Here is a 19127-nt window from a genome sequence, read left to right on the forward strand (position 1 = left end):
ACATTGTTAAAGTGAACCAAGAGAATTGATATGACATTTATTTCTCTCACACTTCATTTTATCCTCTGACTGTTGCTGAGTTGCAGAGAGGGAAGAAAGAACCTGAGCAGCAGCTGGAAGAGGTGGTTGTCCGGCCCTTTGTTCCTGCTCCACCGTTCTTCAAGGCCATGGCTGATCTTTGCCTCACTACCATTTCCATTGTTACAGCCTCATCCCTTGAAAGCCAAGGACTGCTTCTACAGGAAACCAAAGATTCACTGCTGTGAAGAAATTTGGCCTTATCTTAGTTCTCGAGAGCCAACTCTTAGTCTCAAAATGTGGTCCCTGTTCCCTACTTTCCTCAGCCCCATTGCATCCCTGTGGGAGTTTTAATTTTCCATGGGATCTTCTATTTCTGGACTCTGGAGAAAGGTAGGTTAATTATCCACTGTTGTCTGTATAGATGAGTGATAGGAGTTTGGGCAGGTGGGCCAGGGAAGGATGAAGGGGAGGGGGGGGAGGGGTAGTAGACCCGAGGGGCCAAATAGCCTCAGTTGGAAATATGAGCAATCAGTCCCCACCTACTCAATCTTTCCTCATTTGGCATACCTGCTGCTATGGAAACAGTCCCACGGCATACATCACATAGGCAAGGAGAACAAAGTATTACATTAACAGGTACAAGCAGACCCAGGTTGATTTGAACATCATCACTACACACCAGAAATGTAAAATATTTGCTATGTTTACCAAAGTGGGTAACTTCACAAGTTCCCACATTATATTCTGTCTGCCATTTTCGCACCCACTCACAGCTTGTCCACATCCCCTTGAAATCACTACTCACAATCCCATCTAGTTAGTATCATAAGCAACCTTGGAAATAAAACCTTTGATCCCTCATCCAAACATTAATATACTTAGGGCTGAGTCATTGATCCCTGCAATATCCCAGTTATCATATCCTGAGATGCATCGGTTTATTCCCATCCTTTGATTTCTGTCCAATTAATCCCATTTTCTATCCAAATCAGTGCATTACCCTCAATTCCGCATGCTGTGACCTAGTGATCAATGTCCCATTTGAAATTTGCTCGCGTCTTCCAAAAATCCAATACTCTATGTATGGCACCCCCTAATTTTACCAGTTACAGCTGCAAAGAATTTCAGTAGATTTGTCAAATATGATTTACCTTCCAACAATCCATGTTGACGCTGCTAAATCTCTATTTTCTAGCTATTCTTTAATTACTTGCCATATTTTTCTATATGTTAGGCTGGCGATTTTTAACTCCCGTTTCCTCTCTTCCCCCCTCGAGTAGCGGGTCGGCCTTCTGTGGTAATAAATTCAACAGATTCACCACCCTCTGACTAAAGAAATTCCTCATCTTCCTAAAGGAACAACCTATAATTCTGAATCTATGACCTCTGGTCCTAGAGTCTCTCACCAGGGGAAACATCCACTCTATCCAGGTCATTCACTATTCGGTAAGTTTCAAAGAGGTCCCCCCCCCATCCTAAACTCTAGCGAGTACAGGCCCAGTGTGGTCAAACGCTCATCATATGTTAACCCACTCATTCAGATAATGAGGCCCAACATTGCTCACAATACTCCAAATATGGCCTAACCAACACCTTAAAAGGCCTCAGCATTATATCCCTGTTTTTGTATTCTAGTCCTCTTGCCGAGGAGAAAAATAAAAATAAAAAAAACAATATGGAGAAATACAAGGTCTGATACAGGCATGAGACGGATGGCAAGTACATTGATATATTGAAAGAAAATCAAAATACAGTTTCAATGAGAAACAACATGGAGAGGGTCAGAAATGTACAGAGAATTTAAGTACATTGAGATATAGAACGTGAAAAAAACGCTAAGAACAGAGCAAGACAGGAAAAAGAAACATACAGAAGGATTGAGATAAAAAAGAATAGAAAATAGAAGCATAGAAATTAGGTGCAGGAGTAGGCCATTCGGCCCTTCGAGCCTGCACCGCCATTTAATATGATCATGGCTGATCATCCAACTCAGTATCCCGTACCTGCCTTTTCTCCATACCCTCTGATCCCCTTGGCCACAAGGGCCACATCTAACTCCCTCTTAAATATAGCCAATGAACTGGCCTCAACTACCCTCTGTGGCAGAGAGTTCCAGAGATTCACCACTCCATACAAGGAGGGTAACGATAAGAATAGGCTGCTCACACATTCGGGTTTTAAAGTTGGAGATGTGGGTTAAGAGGCAGAGATGTTAGATGTCTCAACCAAGACAAGGGAAGCGAAAGTCAATAGATGCTACACTGAGCACAAAATGGGGAGGGGGGAGGTGGTAGAGATTGAGCTGGTAATTGAGAAGCTGTTCTGGGCTCTGGAAAATGATACCATCTGCAGTCAGAATGAGGAGAGAACAACGTTTTCCTTTTAAATGTAGGTCAAGGGAAGAGGGATGAGAGATGTTGCTGAGAAACACAAAAAACAAAGGAGCGATGTACAAACTCAATTCACAGAGGGTGGAGGAACAGAGGCCAATACAAAAAATAGGTGGAAGGGCAGGTAGTGTAGAGAAAGCAAAGACTTTGCAGAAGGCCTTGGACAGGTTGGGAGAGTGGGCAGGGAAGTGGTAGATGGAATATACTGTAGCAAAGTAAGGAGTCATGCATTTTGTTAGTAGGAATAAAGACGTAGACTATTTTCTAAATGGGGAGAGAAACCAGAAATCGGAGGTGCAAAGGGACTTGGGAGTAGGATTCCCAAAAAGTTAATCTGCAAGACGAATCAGTAGTAAAGAAAGCAAACTTAATGTTAGCATTTATTTCAAGAGGGTTTGTATACAAAAAACAGGGATGTAATGCTGAGGCTTTAAGGCGCTGGTAAGGCCGCAATTGGAATATTGTGAGCAATTTTGGCACCATATCTGAGGAAGGATGTGCTGGCTCTGGAGAGGGACCAGAGGAGGTTTACAAGAATGACCCTGGAACGAGTAGGTTAACCTATAATGAGCGTTTGTCGGCACCGGGCCCGTACTCGCTGGAGTGTAGAAGAATGAGCGGGGACCTAATTGAAACATACAGAATCGTGAAAGGCTTGGATGGAGTGGATGTGGAGAGAATGTTTCCACTAGTGGGAGAGTCTAGAACTAGAGGTCATAGCCTCAGAATTAAAGGGCGTTCTTTTAGAAAGGAGATGAGGAGAAATTTATTTAGTCAGAGGGTGGTGAATCTGTGGAATTGTTTGCCACAGAAGGCTGTGGAGGCTGTCAGTGGATATTTTTAAAGCAGAGATAGATTCTTGATTAGTACAGGTGTCAGAGGTTACGGAGAGAAGGCTGGAGAATGGGGTTAGGAGGGAGAGATAGATCAGCCATGATTGAATGGCGGATTAGACTTGATGGGCCGAATGGCCTAATTCTACTCCTATCATTAATAACTAACCTTCGTGATGAAGCCACTCATGACAGTCAACAGAAATAGGCAGCCTCAGCTAATCTCGGAAAGGTTGGTGGCAATGTTATGGTCTTGCAGGGGCCAAGCATGATGGCTTTGATCTTCCCAAGGGCACCCTGTTGAGGGGCACCCTAAGTGATTCTTAGGAAGAGAAACCATTGACTGAAATGCTGAGTGCAGCGGATTGAAGAAGAGTGGAATCAGGTTAGTTTAGTGAGATTGAGAGAACTTGAGTGGTACTACACTGAGTGTGGAGATGATGAGGTATATCACAGGCACAACCCCAGGCCTGAACAGTCATGTTGGCATTTTGCTCTGCACAAACTTGTGGAGAGATGGGACTTGAACTGTGAGGTGCAAATAGAACCAAGGTTTTTGAAAGCAGCCCCCAAAACGCTAACTCCATGTTGGTGCCCGCACAAGAACAACCTGTGTGGCCAGAATGAGGCACAACTGGATGAATATTCTTGGTAAAAGTAGTCAGCACCCAATGCTTCCATATGTACTGAATGGACGCAGTGACAAAGTTTAATTTTACAATGCTGGGAGATATTTCAGAAGCCCCTGTAATAAAACTGGAATGTATATTAATTTCTTTCAGACAACCAAATGCAGCAGCAGAGGATTAACAAGCAGCTTACACAAGTACAGATTGACCAATAAATATCCTCTCTCCACAGATGCCACCTGACCTGCTGAGTGTTTCCAACATTTTCTGTTTTTATTATTAAAATGAGAAGTCGTAGTCTACTGTAACTTACTTGCTTTCCTCCTTGGAGCGTCAATCCGCTGATATCCTGCTTACTGGAAGCAACACTTGGTTTTATTATTTGGTTAAAATGATTGCAATTCTCTTCTTTTGACTATCGCCCTCCTCTCCTTTTAAAAACAGATACTGGCCTCTTATAATTCAAATATCTTTTAATTGTGAGTTGCTTTTCTGATAGAAATCAAATATATACCAAACACTACACATATCAGCATGAACACCAAGTTTTTCTTAAAGGATATAAAAATCTCATCATGTAAAACAATCTATAATTTGATATTAGTATCAAATACCTACACCTGAAAATACAGTCTATGCCACTCATTGCATTTCATATTGGACTGGTGTCTGACATCACATACATTTGCTTGGCTCTCCTTCTGCTATCACCCACTAATTCTGTTCTTTAATTTTATTTTTTAACCAAAAAAAGATGTTTGCCAACTGGAGAGAAATGTAATTTAGCTGTACATAAGAATTTGTAAAAATTTTTACCTGCGGCAACATTTATATTTTTTTGAACACTGAAAATAATGCCTGTGAGGTATTTTCCTTGCATAATGTGAGTTGTACACAAGGCATGGGATCACATCTAGAACCAATTAAGCTTCAGGCAGTAAATGCAATAAAATTGTTTTGTCAACCTTTCAACACTCTTTGCAATGTTTCATCACGGCGCCCTCCAAAATATTTACTTCCATCAGTGACAATTCATACAGAAGGCATGAAGAAGTAATAGAGTTTCCAAGGTAGAATGTAATCTTGCATATTTTTTTTTATTACAACAATACGTATAAATACTGTCGCAAATTCAAAACATCAGCAAAACACCTTAATTAAAGTTTTCAGAACTGGCAACATCATCATAAACTATTCCCACACATTTCATAAAACTACTTTTAGACATACTAAGCATCTAATTATTAGCATTTTCCTTGTGTTTTTTTTTTTTGCCTTCTGTGTAAGACAGGGAGCACCCAACTGAGGGGGAAATGCATGTAATACACAACTGTGCTCCTTCCCAATGAGACACGGTGCAAAAATGACCACTCTCTTCAATGTTACAGCAACTCGATCCTTTAACTCGAGTGGCTGCAGCTAAGTAGCATGGACTGTATCCTCAGTCAACCCTGGTCAATTAGCCCAACACTACATAGTAAAACTTGAACTGACTGAAATGAGTGACAGTGGGCATTTATAATGCCATGATTTAAATGGCTACGTGATTTTTTTTTTTCCCCATCCAAATAAGTGTTGAAAAACAAAATGTTGGCAAGAATTTATATAAATGTTTTGAGAATGCTTTTCCTATTTAATCACACCGTACCAGCAGGTGCACTTAACCAGGCAAACCATTTTCAGATATTTTGTTGCTGCAGCAGTTGACTGCCAATCGACTTCAGGAACGGCTGAATGCCGAGTGCCAGCTGTTTCACAATTCAGTCCTCAAACACATCACATAGGCAGGCCGATCTAAGTAATAGAAAATTACACTCAAAAACATGCCACAGTGCAGGAGTTCCAGATTGGTACGGAAGTATTAAAAAGCACTGACAACTAAAGTGAAGGCAGCAGCCCTGCTGAGTGCCCAGGACTGAATTTGTTGAGATGCTGTCCACTGAACCATCGAGCACAGGAGTGAGTAAAGGCGGGTCAGCCGGCACTTTAGTGGGATTCGCCGTTTACTGATCCGTCCGCCCTGGGTGATGACGACCGAGACAAGCCTTTCTCTGTGTTGTCAGAGCTGGAGCTGCTCAGGCTGTGCTGCTCGCCGGTGGTGCTGGAGGTAGCAGTGGCTGCTGGTGCTGACCTCACTTTCTCTTTAAAGTCTGTGATAATGACTGTCAGATCACCCACAGTCACTTCCAAATGCTGCGCGCTGCTCCGGTCCACGTTTTTTAACCTTGGCCTAGGAAAATAGAGCAGAGGCAAAATAAAATGTGACTAAACGGTCCCAAGGTTCTGCAGCCTGCTGTGGATGTGAGAGAAGGCAGGAGGCCTGTCTCTGGGCCCAGGCAATGTCAGCACCATCATTATCATCTCCATGACTAACATTCAGAATGTTGCAACGTGGTTGCAGAGGAAGGTGACCTGACATCACAATAGGTGCTGCATGTATGCAGGAATTGCCTTTATTGTGAACTCCTTGGAAAGACAAAAAACCCAGGAGAACTAGGGCCAGGAAAGCATGGAGAATGCATCTCCCCCAACTTTCCCACCTTAGGAACGCCAAACGACCAGGAGATGGCATTGCCCACATGCCTATTAACTGAATCTACTTACCTTCTGTGTGATGTCTGCCAACAGCCTGTCCAGCTCCCACAGTAAGGCTTGCTGCGAGTTAGCACACACCGCATCACTGCAGAGGCTCACTACTCTCCAGGGAAAAGATAAACTACGCAAGATCTAACCTATTTCTGCTGCAGTACAGTTTATGTTCAAGTCTCATTCAACTTGCGGTCAATTTTATATTCAAATGATTAGGCAGAGAGTTCAGGAAATGGGAAATATGTAGCCAGATTAGTGAAAGATGCCACAACAACAGGGTTGACTTAGTCTTCCAAAGTATTGACTGAGACTTGCTCAGTGCCAAAGGCTTAAATGGGACAAAATTTGTGAGGTGTATCCAAGAAGGCTTCTTGAAACAGTATGTGGATAGTCCAACCTGATAAAGGGACACACTGGACCTTGCGTTGGGGAATGAGCCTGGCCAGTTGACTGGCGTTTCCGTGGAAGAGCATTTTCTGGATAGTGATCACAACGTCAAAATTTTAAAGATTGTTTTGAACAGGGAGAGGGCACTAAATTGGAGAAAGTAAAACTCCAAATGTTGAGTAAATCTGCATTTGAGATGTGGGAATCTTTAAAGATTTGAGGGAGGGTCTCGACCCGAAATGTCACCTATTCCTTCGCTCCAAAGATGCTGCCTCACCCGCTGAGTATTTTTATCTACTTTCGATTTTTCCAGCATCTGCAGTTCTTTCTCAAACATAATACTCTAAATGTGGCCTAATCAACGTCTTATACAACTGCAACATGACCTGCCAACTTATTTACTCAATACTCTTGAGTTATGAAGGCAAATGTGTGGAAAGCCTTTGTGACCACTCTATCTACCTGTGATGCCACTTTCAAGGAACTATGGTCCTGCACTTCTATATCCCCTCTGCTCTACAACACTCCCCAGAAGCCTACCATTCACTGTGTAGGTCCTGCCCATGTTGGACCTCACAAAGTACAACACCTCACATTTCTTTGTATTAAATTCCATCAATCATCAAGATCCTGCTGCAATTTTCCACAACCATCTTTTCCAATTATGAGTGTATAAGCAATATGGAAGGGAGCTGAGCCAATTTTCTATCCATTCAGCTAACTCCCCTTGATCCCATGCAATCTAACCTTCCAGAGCAATTTACCTTTTTGGTCACATCTTCAAAAAACACAATCAGATTTGAGAGACACGACCTCCCACGTACAAAACCATGCTGACTATCCCTAATCAGCCCGTATACATCTTCATTAATATATATCTTTTCCCTCAGGATATTCTCTCACAACATTCCGACCACAGATGTAAGGCTCACTGGTCTGCAGTTCCCAGGCATTTCAGTATAGCTCTTCTTGAATCTGCCTGCATTTGACCTGTATTCTTCTCACCTTTTCTGTCCTTGTACCTGTCCAAATGACCAGAAACTTAACAAAGGACGTGGATCTACAAAAGCAGGTTACTGCAGGCACTCCACAACAAGTGATTCACCTTCTGCTTCCCAAAGCTTTCCCCACCACCTAGAAGATCAATTTCATCTATCATCCAACATGATCATTCTGGTGCCAAAGAAAAGTGATCTCATGCCTTAATGATTACTGTCCAGTGGTCTTGACATCCACCGTTCTGAAGTGCTTTGAAAGACTGGTTATTGAACATATTAAATCCAGCCTACAAAGCAACCTTGATCCACTATAGTTCACCTACTGCCACAATTGGTGACCCATCACACTGGCCCTAAACTAATCCCTGGAACACCTGGATACAAAAGACACCTATGCAAGACTCCTATTCATCGACTATAGTTTCAATACCAATTTTCCATCCAAGCTCATCTCCAAACTGGTGGAACTTGGTGTCAGCATTCCCCTCTGCAACTAGATCCTTGACCTCCTGATCAACAGATCACAGTCAGTGATTGAGATGACAAATCATCCACTACAATAATCATCAACGCTGGAGCCCCACAAGGATGCATTCTCAGCCCTCTTCCATACTCCTTATACTCATAACTGTACAGTCAAATACCAACCCAACTCAATTTACAAATTCGCAGACGATACTCCATAATGGGGCGGATGTCAAATGACGAGACTGAGTACAGGAAGGAGATTGAGAACCTCATAATTTAGTGTCGAGACAACAACCTCTCCCTCAATGTCAGCAATGCCAAGTACATTGTGATCAGCTTCAGGAAGCAAAGCAGTTCACGCACCCTAGTGTACATTGATGGTGCAGAAATAGAATGGTTCAAAGTAAGGAATAATTATCACCAGCAATTCATCCTGGACCGGCCACATTGAGGCCATGGCCAAGAAAGCACACAAATGCCTCAACTTCCTTAGAGAGCTTAGGAAGTTCGGCACATCCCCTACAACCCTCACAAAGTTCTACAGATGAGCCATAGAAAGCATTTTACCAGGATGCATCAAAGCCTGGTTTGGGAACAGCTCCATCCAAGACCACGATAAATTGCAGAGAGCTGTGGACCCAGCGCAGACCATCACACACACCAAACTTCCTTCCATTGACACTGCCTCGGCAAGGCCCCCAGCTCAATCAACGATCAGCCTCATCCGGTCACTCCTCTCTTCTTCCCTCTCCCATCAGGCAAGAGATACAGAAGTTTGAAAACTGGAGGTTTGCAAAACTCCAGATTTAGGGACAGTTTCTTCCCAGCTGTTATCAGGCATCTGAAGTGTCCTCTCACCAGTTATAGAGGTCCTGACCTCACTTCTACCTATTGAACCCTTCAAACTATCTTTAATCAGTCTTTATTGGACTTTATCTTGCACTAAACATTATATTCTTCATCCTGTATTAGTGCACTGTGGACAGTTTGATTGTAATCATGTATAGTCTTTTCGCTGACAGTATACCACGCAACATAGAAACATAGAAATTAGGTGCAGGAGTAGGCCATTCGGCCCTTCGAGCCTGCACCGCCATTTAATATGATCATGGCTGATCATCCAACTCAGTATCCCGTACCTGCCTTCTCTCTATACCCTCTGATCCCCTTGGCCACAAGGGCCACCTCTTAAATATAGCCAATGAACTGGCCTCAACTACCCTCTGTGGCAGAGAGTTCCAGAGATTCACCGCAACAAAAAGCTTTTAACAGTAACTCGGTGTGCGTGACCGAGGAAACTAAACGCTCCAGTTTAGCAACACATTCCACCATATTCATCCCCTCCACCGTGCACTCATGATGGCCGCAAGTGGATCTGTTACACAACATAACAACAACAACAACAAACCTACAAGTAAAAAAAGTATCGATTTTTTCCATGGCAACCTTTTTTTACTCGCGGGCATTTTTCAACATGTTGAGAAATACGCCGCGACCTAGGTGAAGCCTCGATTACGCGGGGACTACTCTAGAGCATGAAGGAGAGTCACCAAGACCTGCTAGGACCTCGTGTCGACCGTGCCGCGAGTATGAGTCGAGGGCAAACTCGTCTGAACTCGCGGATTAGGTCGCCACAGTGGGACAGCCCCTTAACTCCTGCAGATGCATTCTAGAAAGTATCCTAACTGGTTGCATCATGGTCTGGTATGGCAATTCCAATGTAGGAGAGGTTGGACAGGGTGGCTTTGCCTTTTCTGGAGCAACGACAGGTGAAAGGGTAAAAATTAAATGCTGGTGGAACTCAGCAGGTCAGGCAGCATCTATGGAGCCAAAAACAAAATTCCATCGAAAACCCTGCATCAGAGCATCCTGATTAAAGCATGTAAGATTAGGAGAGGCAGTGAAAAGATTATGCCCAGCGTAGAACTATCACAAACAAGAAGGCATTGTTTAAGGTGAAAGGAAGGAGTTTTGAAGGGGATTGTTGGGGTAAGTGTTTATTTACACAGAGGGGTGCTAATATCTGGAATGTCAATGGAGGTGGTGGAAGCAGGTACAAGCACTATGTTTACAGACATTTACAAGGCATAGAGGCGTAACACAAGCAAATGGGTTTACTGTAGGTGGGCTGAATAATCCATTTCTGTGCTGTAAGACTCTTTTGATTCCATAACACAAGAATTACCTCATGTTACCTTGTTTATAACTAATAAATAATACTATAGATGAATTGCGAGATTGTACATGAATACTTTAAACTGGTATATTTGTTTTCGATGGAACGTTGACATGAAAGCATTACCTTATTTTCTTGTGACTTTTCTTTTTACTGACAACTTCTTTCTCAGTTTTCTCCTTCTCCCCCTTGTCTTTTTTCTCTTTCTTTGGTTGCGTTGGTGATGCAAATTGTTGGGTTACTTGCTGGGCAACCAACTGAGACACTGGGCGAGGCTTCCTGCAATCAACACAAATATTACACAATGACATCTTCAGCTAACAGAGAGTCGACGGCAGAGCCCGCTTCTTTCTGTAAAAATGAAACCGGAATCTTCAGACCTGAACACAGGATGGTTTTAACACAAACAGAAAAATCATGTCAAAAGAAAATGAATTGAATGAATTGAAGGCAGACAAAAGTGCCGGAACGTTGCCTCTTTCCTTCGCTCCATAGACGCTGCCGCACCCGCTGAGTTTCTCCAGCACTTTTGTCTACCTTCGATTTTCCTGCATCTGCAGTTCCTTCTTGAATAAAATGAATTAGATATACAGTTTAGATTAGAGATACAGTGCAGAAACAGGCCCTTCGGCCCACGGAATGCGAGTACAAGACTAGCTTATAGTGGAGAATCCAGATTGGAAGAATTTGAAGGGTGGGGGTGTCAAAGGGAAATAGTGCTTGCTTGGCTCACTATTGTTTCTCAGATGTTTAACAATTTGGATGACTATGCTGATAATATGACTAATAAGTTTGCACATGACACCAAAATTGGCAGTGTAACGGGCAGTGAAGTAGGTTATCCAAGATTATAATAACTTCCAGATGAACTGGAGAAATGTGCCAAGCAATGGCAGATAGAATTTACGTCTGAAAAATGCTAGGAGTTGCCAAGTTGAACCAGAGGAGGATTTTCCCAGGACATGGCAGGGCCCTTGAGGGTGTTGGTGAACTGAGAGCCCTTGAATTACTGGCATATAGTTCCCTGGAGGTGGTGACAAAGGTAAACAGGCTAGTGATGAAGGTGATGAAGACTCCAGGAAACATAGCAGTAGACACACCCATTGATGGCGCAACTGTAGAATGCTTCAAGTTCTTAGGAATAAATTTCACCAGCGATTTGTCCTGGACCAGCCACATGAATGCTATGGCCAAGAAAGCACAGCAACGGCTCTACTTCCTTACAAGGTCTATGAAGGTTGGCATATCCCCAATGACCCTCATCAACATCTACAGATGCGCCGTGGAAAGCATTTTATCGGGATGCATCACAGCATGGTTTGGGAACAGCTCCATCCAAGACTGCACAGTGTTGTGGATGTGGCCCAGACCATCGTGCAGACCAACCTCCATTCCATTAACTCCATCACACTTCACGCTGCCTTGGCAAGACCACCAGTGTAATCAAGGACCAAGTCTCACCCCAATCACTCTCTCTTCTCTCCTCTCCCATCAGGTAAGAGGTACCAAAGTTTGAAAATGCATATCTCCAGATTCATGGTTGGTTTCTTCCCAGCTGTTATCAGGCAACTGAACCATCCTCTCTTCAACTGTTCAGTCCTGAACTAACATATTTGGAGACCAATAAGCTAACTTTAATCAGACATTATCTTGGACTAAATGTTGTGCCCTTTAAGCTTTTTCTGTACATTGTGGATGGTTTAACTGTAATCACGTTGTCTTTTAGAATTTAGAGAGATACAGCATGGAAACAGGCCCTTTGGCTGAGTCCACACCGACCGTTGATGTCCTGTTCGCACTAGTTCTATGTTGTCTCATTTTCTCATCCTCTCCCTACACACTATGGGCAATTTACAGAAGACATTTCACCGACAAATGCGCAGGACTTTGGGATGAGGAATGCAACCAGAGCACCCGGAGGAAACCCACACACCGTCACAGGGAGAGACTCCACACAGACAGCAGCCATGGCCAGGATCGAACCTGGGTTTCTGGTGCTGTGAGGCAGTGACTCTACCAAAGGTACCACTGTTCTACCCGATTTCTTTGACTGGATAGCGTGCAACAAAAGCTTTTCACTTTACTTCGGTACACTAATAATAATAAACTAAAGGACACTTGTCCTTAATTGATTAGGACATCGGGTACAAGAGATGGCATGTTATGTTGCAACTGTACAAGTCATTGGTGAGACCACACTTGGAATATTACGTGCAGCTTAGGTTGCCTAGCTATAGAAAGGATGTCGTTAAGTTGGAAGGAATGCAGAAAAGATAGCCAAGGATATCATTGAGACTGGAAGGCTCGAGTTATAAGGAGTGTCTGGATCAGCTGGGATTTTTTTCCTGGAGCATGGCAGTATCTTTATCGAGGTTCATAAAATCATAGGGGGTATAGATAAAGTGGACGGCCACAGTCTTTTCTCCAGGTGATGAGAGTCTAACACTAATAGAAATAGATTTAAGGTTAGAGGGGAAAGATTTAAAAGGGACCTGATGTGCAATTTTTCCACAGAGGGTGGTGCATATATGGAGTGGGCTGCCAAAGAATTTCTGTAGAAATGGGTACAATCGTGACGTTTAGAAGACATTTGGACAAGTGCAAGTTTGAAAAAGTTTTAAGAGATATGGGCCAAATGGGACAAGTTCAGAAAGATATCTTGCTTGGACAGGTTGAATGGACTTTTACCGTGCCGTTTAACACTGCGACAATGACCGCATGATTCAAGTTTCCATATCTTTCTCACTGGTGAATACCGATGCTAAACATTCATTTAGTACCTCAGCCACTTCTCTCAACAAGATGTCAGGGACCCTTATTCACACATTGGCCATCTACAGGCTCTTCTCAATGGCTTCTCATCCTCCAAGCTGCAGAAATACCAACTCATTCAATACTCAGTCACTCCTACTCCACATCAGGTCTATTCCTCTGTCCTGTCCTTACTGACCAACATCTGCTTGCAACCATTTGCTTTAAAATACAACTTTAAATTTGCACCTTAAGGCCCAGTCCATGCACAATTTCCGCACATCCATCTCACTTTCCACTGGACTTTCCCCCCCACCCTCCATCACAGCAGAGCCTGTCGTTATGTCGATGCTTCACTGCAGAAGTTCCACACTGAGTTTCACCGCCTCTCATCATTCCTACAGTGGTCTCCCAACACCCATGACTATGATACGGCTCCCATCACCCTCCTAATTGACCCCTCCCTGGTTCAGTTTCTTGTCTCTCATTGAGTATTGACTCACTACCTACCAACACGGCAGACGTCCAGCTCCACGCAGCGCTGAACAGCATGTCCCTGATCCACAGTGAGAGGGTCAGCATTTGAATGAACTCTGCCGATTTTTAGTTAGCGCAGCAATTTATTACAATGCAAGAGGTGGCCATTCAGCCCATAAAATGCATGTCAGCATCCACAGAGCAGAGTGAGCAAGAGCAGTTGGGGACACACACAGCTGAGGGTGGCAGGAGGGTACAGTTGCTGCCTCACAGCGCCAGACAACCGGGTTTGTTCCTGACTATGTGTGCTTGTCTGTACGGAGTTTGTACGTTTTCTCTGTGGCCACATGGGTTTTCTCCGAGATATATAGTTTCCTCGCATACTCCAAAGACATACAGGTTTGTAGGTTAATTGGCTTGGTATAAATGTAAAATTGTCCCAAGTATGTGTAGGGTAGTGTTAACGTGCAGGGATTGTTAGTCGGTCTAGACTCAGTAGGCCGATGGGTCCGTTCTGTATCTCTAAACAAAAGTAAATGCAGCAGAGAATGCTAGGAGTACTGGCAAGGTCCCAAGGATAGTCATCATCACAAAGGATAAAACATGAAAAAGGATGCCCAGTACAACTATAACTAATTTAACAGCCACATTTTAATTTCCCCCCCACTTGACACATTCACATTTTTGTTACTAAACCTCCCCTCCCTCTGCCCCAGAAGCGACTTCACTGCTGCCACTTTACTGTATACAACATCAGGCTTGAACCCACTTGTCCCTCTCCACATTCACCCTTCTAACCCTTCTGGGTTCCTGCTGTCATCACCCCCACTTCCCCCACCCCACCCTCCTTAAACTTCCCCTCACAAGCTTCAGTGCAGACACCTGCAAAAACAAGCCAGTCAGGGCTGATACCTTGGAAAAACATCCCATTGTTTAATCGTTGAGTCCGAGAGGAACTGCCTTTGCATGTACATAAACACAAGCCAGCACATGAACAGGCACAAAGGTACAGGCAGGCAGTGAGACACGGACATTAGTAACGGCTGCTCCATTTCATCAATTGAATCAGAATGCCGTTAACCCCTTGCTATCGGGAACTCCAAGATTCAGAGGCTACAACTTGGCAGCCAGCATTAACACTTAGTACTCATTCAAGGCAATGCGGCTGATCTATGTAGCATTATATTATCATTTTAACCAAAGTGCTGCAACAAAACTACATTGATACTTCTAGTACATTACTATTAAGCTCAATGCCATTACATCATTTGCCCTAATTTCATAGCATAACTGCATCATAAACACTGCTGCATTACAATATTATTAATCTAATGTTCCTGCATCACTGTAAGATGTTAGTAAACTTAAAAGTTTGTGATGCCATTGACAAATGAATGGCAACAAAGACAAGTGTCGGGTGTATAGGAAGGAGGCCACAAACTGCTTGGAGGAACAGAAAGATGGATGGATACCTCAGCAAGCGCGGTGATGCAGGTTAAAGAGGCTGTAAAAATAGCAACCTAAATGCTCCAGAGAGGTAATTTAAATGCAATGATATTTTGTATAACTTTGATCAGACCACAGTTCTGTGCAAATGGAGACACAGGACAGTCACCAATAGGATTTCACTTGACACTTGCAGGATGCACTTCTCAGGAAAGATTAGCCAGGCCAATGCTTTTTTCTCCTTGAAGAAGAAAGCTTAGGAGTAACATAATGAAGGTCTTTAAAATTACAGAACAGGGTTTGATTGAGACAGACGATGACACTTCCATTTCTGGGAGAGATATTTGCACCAGAACTCTGGTAATCCCCTGTGTGATCATCGACAGATCTCCCATTCTAATTCTCCAGAAATCAACACTGATTTCCAATTTCCACTCACCAAGGCCCCAGTTCCCGCACTCCTCGTAAACTCACCTGGTGCTGTTGGCTGCCCTTTCTCAATCTTACTGGGTTAATTGAAGGGTTACTGTGCAACGTCTTTGTAAACAGTGAATTAAAATTGTGTTGAAGCGTTAATAAAGCATCCGGCAATCTGAGAGAATCTTCCAATGGTCCAGATTAACGGAGTCACACAGTACCAAGCCCTGCAGATTCCATAAAACCACAAGTACGCAGTGTGAAGAAACAAGGAATAAATCAGGCTAATGGCAAAGAGGTGGAATCTGGATTGTAGGAGAAACAGATGGGCGAAAGGCTTGAAGAAGAGTGAGTGAGGCGGATGCCTAAACACTAGCTTTGGCCAGTTAAACCAAACATGTGGCATGGACAGGTACATGGACAGGAAAGGTTTAGAGGGATATGGGCCAAACGTGGGCAGGTGCGACTACTGTAGTTAGGGCAGCTTGGTCCGCATAGGAAAATTGGGCCTAAGGGCCTGTTTCTGTGATGTGTGAATCCATGACTACGTGGTAAATGCTACGCAATTTCCTGAGGAGTTGACAGACCCTAAGATAGCATTCTCTCATCACAAGAAAATACTTCTGAGCTGATGTATACGTCTAGCATTTTCTGGAATTTGTTACATGATGGAGGCTTTGGAGATACTGAGGACGTTACAGTTGTTTGACCCATTTATTTAATTGGTTTCAGTCAATAGCTAATGGTCAGTATATGTTTCAGGTCAAATGAGGAAATTCGCAGCATAACACCGCACAAAGCTATTCATGTCCGTCACATCCCAACTGCATATTATCACTATTATCCATAAACACATGAAAACAGGTCCCATTCACTCACTTCTTCCTACAATAATCCCTTCCACAAGAAGTGAATAGTGAACATACAACCCTAGACGTCACCTTTTCCTTTTCTCCAGGGATGCTGATTGACCTGCTGAGTTACACTCCTGAGATCTCAGCATCTTATTGATACTGCTGGTTGGACATCTACACCTCCCGCTGCCTTAGCAGGGCAAAGAAGATCACCAAAGACAGCTCCCATCCTGCGTTTGGACTGTTCGACCTGCTGCCCTCTGGAAGGCGCTATAGGTGCATCAAATCCAGGACAAACAGACTCAGGAATAGCTGCTTCCCGAGAATTATATCTACCATAAATTCAAATCCACACATGCACTGACTACACCGCCCAACACGGACTTCCATCTGTATATATGTATATATGTATGTAGCGCCGTAGAATTTGTGCACCTATTTCCCCCCCCCCCCCCCCCATCTCCCTTCTGTTTTGTTTTTCTGTTTCTTGTTTTTTGTGTAAAATTGTATGTATGCACTGAGTACCAGCAGCTTTCAGTTTCACTGTACATGTATAGTGACAATAAATGGCATATCTATCTGGTTCCATTCTTAGTGCTGCCACCTACAACTGATGTTACCCTGAAGCCTGGTCCACTGCCTCACGGCACAATCTCAAGCAATTCTCTGTGGGAAAGTGCTCATTCCTCAAACAGTACCAGCGAATATCATCTGGTCACCATCTCATTGTTTGTTTGTAGACCTTGTTTGTAGACACTTTGATAGCATACAAAGTGGCTGCTATCCACAATGCACTTCAACCTCATTCAACTCAAGGACACCCCTGTGACTCCACCAAAATCCAAATGCATCACTTTTACAGCTCACATCTATCTATCAAATTGAGAATAATGGCTCAATGGAGCCCAAAGTCAAGAGAAGCAAAGTCTTGAGGCTTCTGCAAAAGCGTTCTCATTCAAGTAGGGTAAACTGTATAAAGAAGGGTCCAAACTGGAAACGTCACCTATCCACGTTCTCCAAAGGTTCTGCCTGACACGCTGAGCCACTCCAGCACTTTGTCTTTTTTTTGTTAAGCAGGATTTGTAGTTCCTTGTGTCTCCTGTAAGTTTTTATTGTGTTGGTGGCTCATCCAAAGTAATCGAAGTGCATTTGTTAGTTTAGTTTAAAGATGCATCATGAAAACAGGCACACGTTGACCAACAAATGCCCAATCACACTAGTTCTATTTTAGCCCACTTTCACCCCTACTCCCTACACACTAGGGACAATTTACAGAGGTCCATTAACCTACAAACCCGCAGTCACAGCGAGAGCGTGCATATTCCACACAGACAGCACACAAGGTCAGGATCAAATCCAGGTCTCTGGTGCTGTGAGTCAGCAGCTCTACCAGTGCACCAGTGTGCTCCCCCTTATAAAACAATAGCCGAGGAATCCGTATTGTATGTTTCAATTAGAACCTTACTTTGTTCATTGGTATTTTATTGTCACATCTACCTAGAGACAGTAAAATCTTACTATACATAAGCACAACCATACCCAAGTACTGAAGTGCAATGATTATACTATAGAATAGTAGATTACGCAAACAGTTCTATGTTTCCAACACCATTTTGCATCTATCAAGTTTCAAAGTTCTTACAAAATATATAGTCTTATCTTGGGCTTAAGGGCCTGTTGTTCTGGCAACCTGACCGAATGTTCCCGAGGCTGTTGTTGTCGACAGGGAACCTGCACACTCAGGATCGGTGGCACCAGAAATCAGTGCAGAGCACGGCAGCTCTCTCTCGCACAGGCCCAGTGGTCCCGTCAGAAGCTGCGAGTGGCCTGACGGAAACTCCATGGGCAGGGGGAGTGGGTTATTCTCAGCGTGGACACTGAGCTCCGTCCGGGCCTGTGCTGTACTCCGGGAGGAAGAGCCGCAGCAGCAGCCTGAAATGGGCAACACCCTTAATCACTGGATGGAAGGAAGGTGCGGATGGAGAGAATCTCAGGTCGTCCTCCCAGCCCAGTCACCAGGACAATGGAAGGGAGAAAGAATTGAGTTTAGTTTATAGATACAGCATGGAAACAGGCCGCTCGGCCCATCGAGCATGCAGCGACCAGCAGTTCCCGTACAGTACGACCATTCCACACGCACACTGGGGACAATTTATAATTTTACGGCAGCCAATTAACCTACCAATGTTTTTATAACATGGGAGGAAACCAGGGCACCCGGAGAAAACCCACGCAGGTCACGGGGAGAATGTACAAACTCCATATAGACAGCACCCGTGATCAGGATCGAACCCAGGTCTCTGGCGTTGTATGGCAGCAAATCTACTGCTGCAGCACTGAGAGAAAGAAAAGAAGAAAGGGTGCAACAGTGGGGCAACTAGTAAACTGCTGCCTCACAGTCCCAATGACCAGTGTTCGATCCTGACCTCTGGCGCTGTTGGTGTGGAGTTTGCCCGTCGTCTCTGTGACTGCACGATTCTCCACCGGGAGCTCCCATTTCCTCCCAGATCCTGAAGAATTGACTGTAAATTTGCATGAGGGTCTGGCTGAGCACTAGAATCTGGGAGGAGTCGATGGGGATCCGGGGAGAATGAAATGGGATCGATGTAGGATTAGCGTAAATAAGTGGCTGTTGTTCGACACGGACACGGTGGGCAGAAAGGCCTGGCCTGGTACAGCCTCTCTCTGTGA

At 43.9% G+C, this 19127-nt stretch overlaps 1 protein-coding gene across 17 annotated transcripts in view; it reads right to left on the reverse strand.

The window, feature by feature from the left end:
* Positions 1-4951: 4951 nt before the first annotated feature.
* yaf2 (YY1 associated factor 2) overlaps positions 4952-19127 on the reverse strand; it is a 95311-nt gene continuing 81135 nt past the window's right edge. For all 17 annotated transcript variants that reach the window (XM_055650450.1, XM_055650444.1, XM_055650448.1 and 14 more), the window contains 2 exons: positions 10618-10770; positions 4952-6103 (listed from right to left, as the gene is read on the reverse strand). In XM_055650450.1, the coding sequence (XP_055506425.1) occupies positions 5860-6103; positions 10618-10770 (397 nt within the window). In that variant the 3' untranslated portion in view covers positions 4952-5859. The remainder of the gene's footprint in view (positions 6104-10617; positions 10771-19127) is intronic.

This window comes from Leucoraja erinacea, chromosome 19 (genome assembly GCF_028641065.1).
Source record: "Leucoraja erinacea ecotype New England chromosome 19, Leri_hhj_1, whole genome shotgun sequence".
Taxonomy (NCBI): domain Eukaryota; kingdom Metazoa; phylum Chordata; class Chondrichthyes; order Rajiformes; family Rajidae; genus Leucoraja; species Leucoraja erinaceus.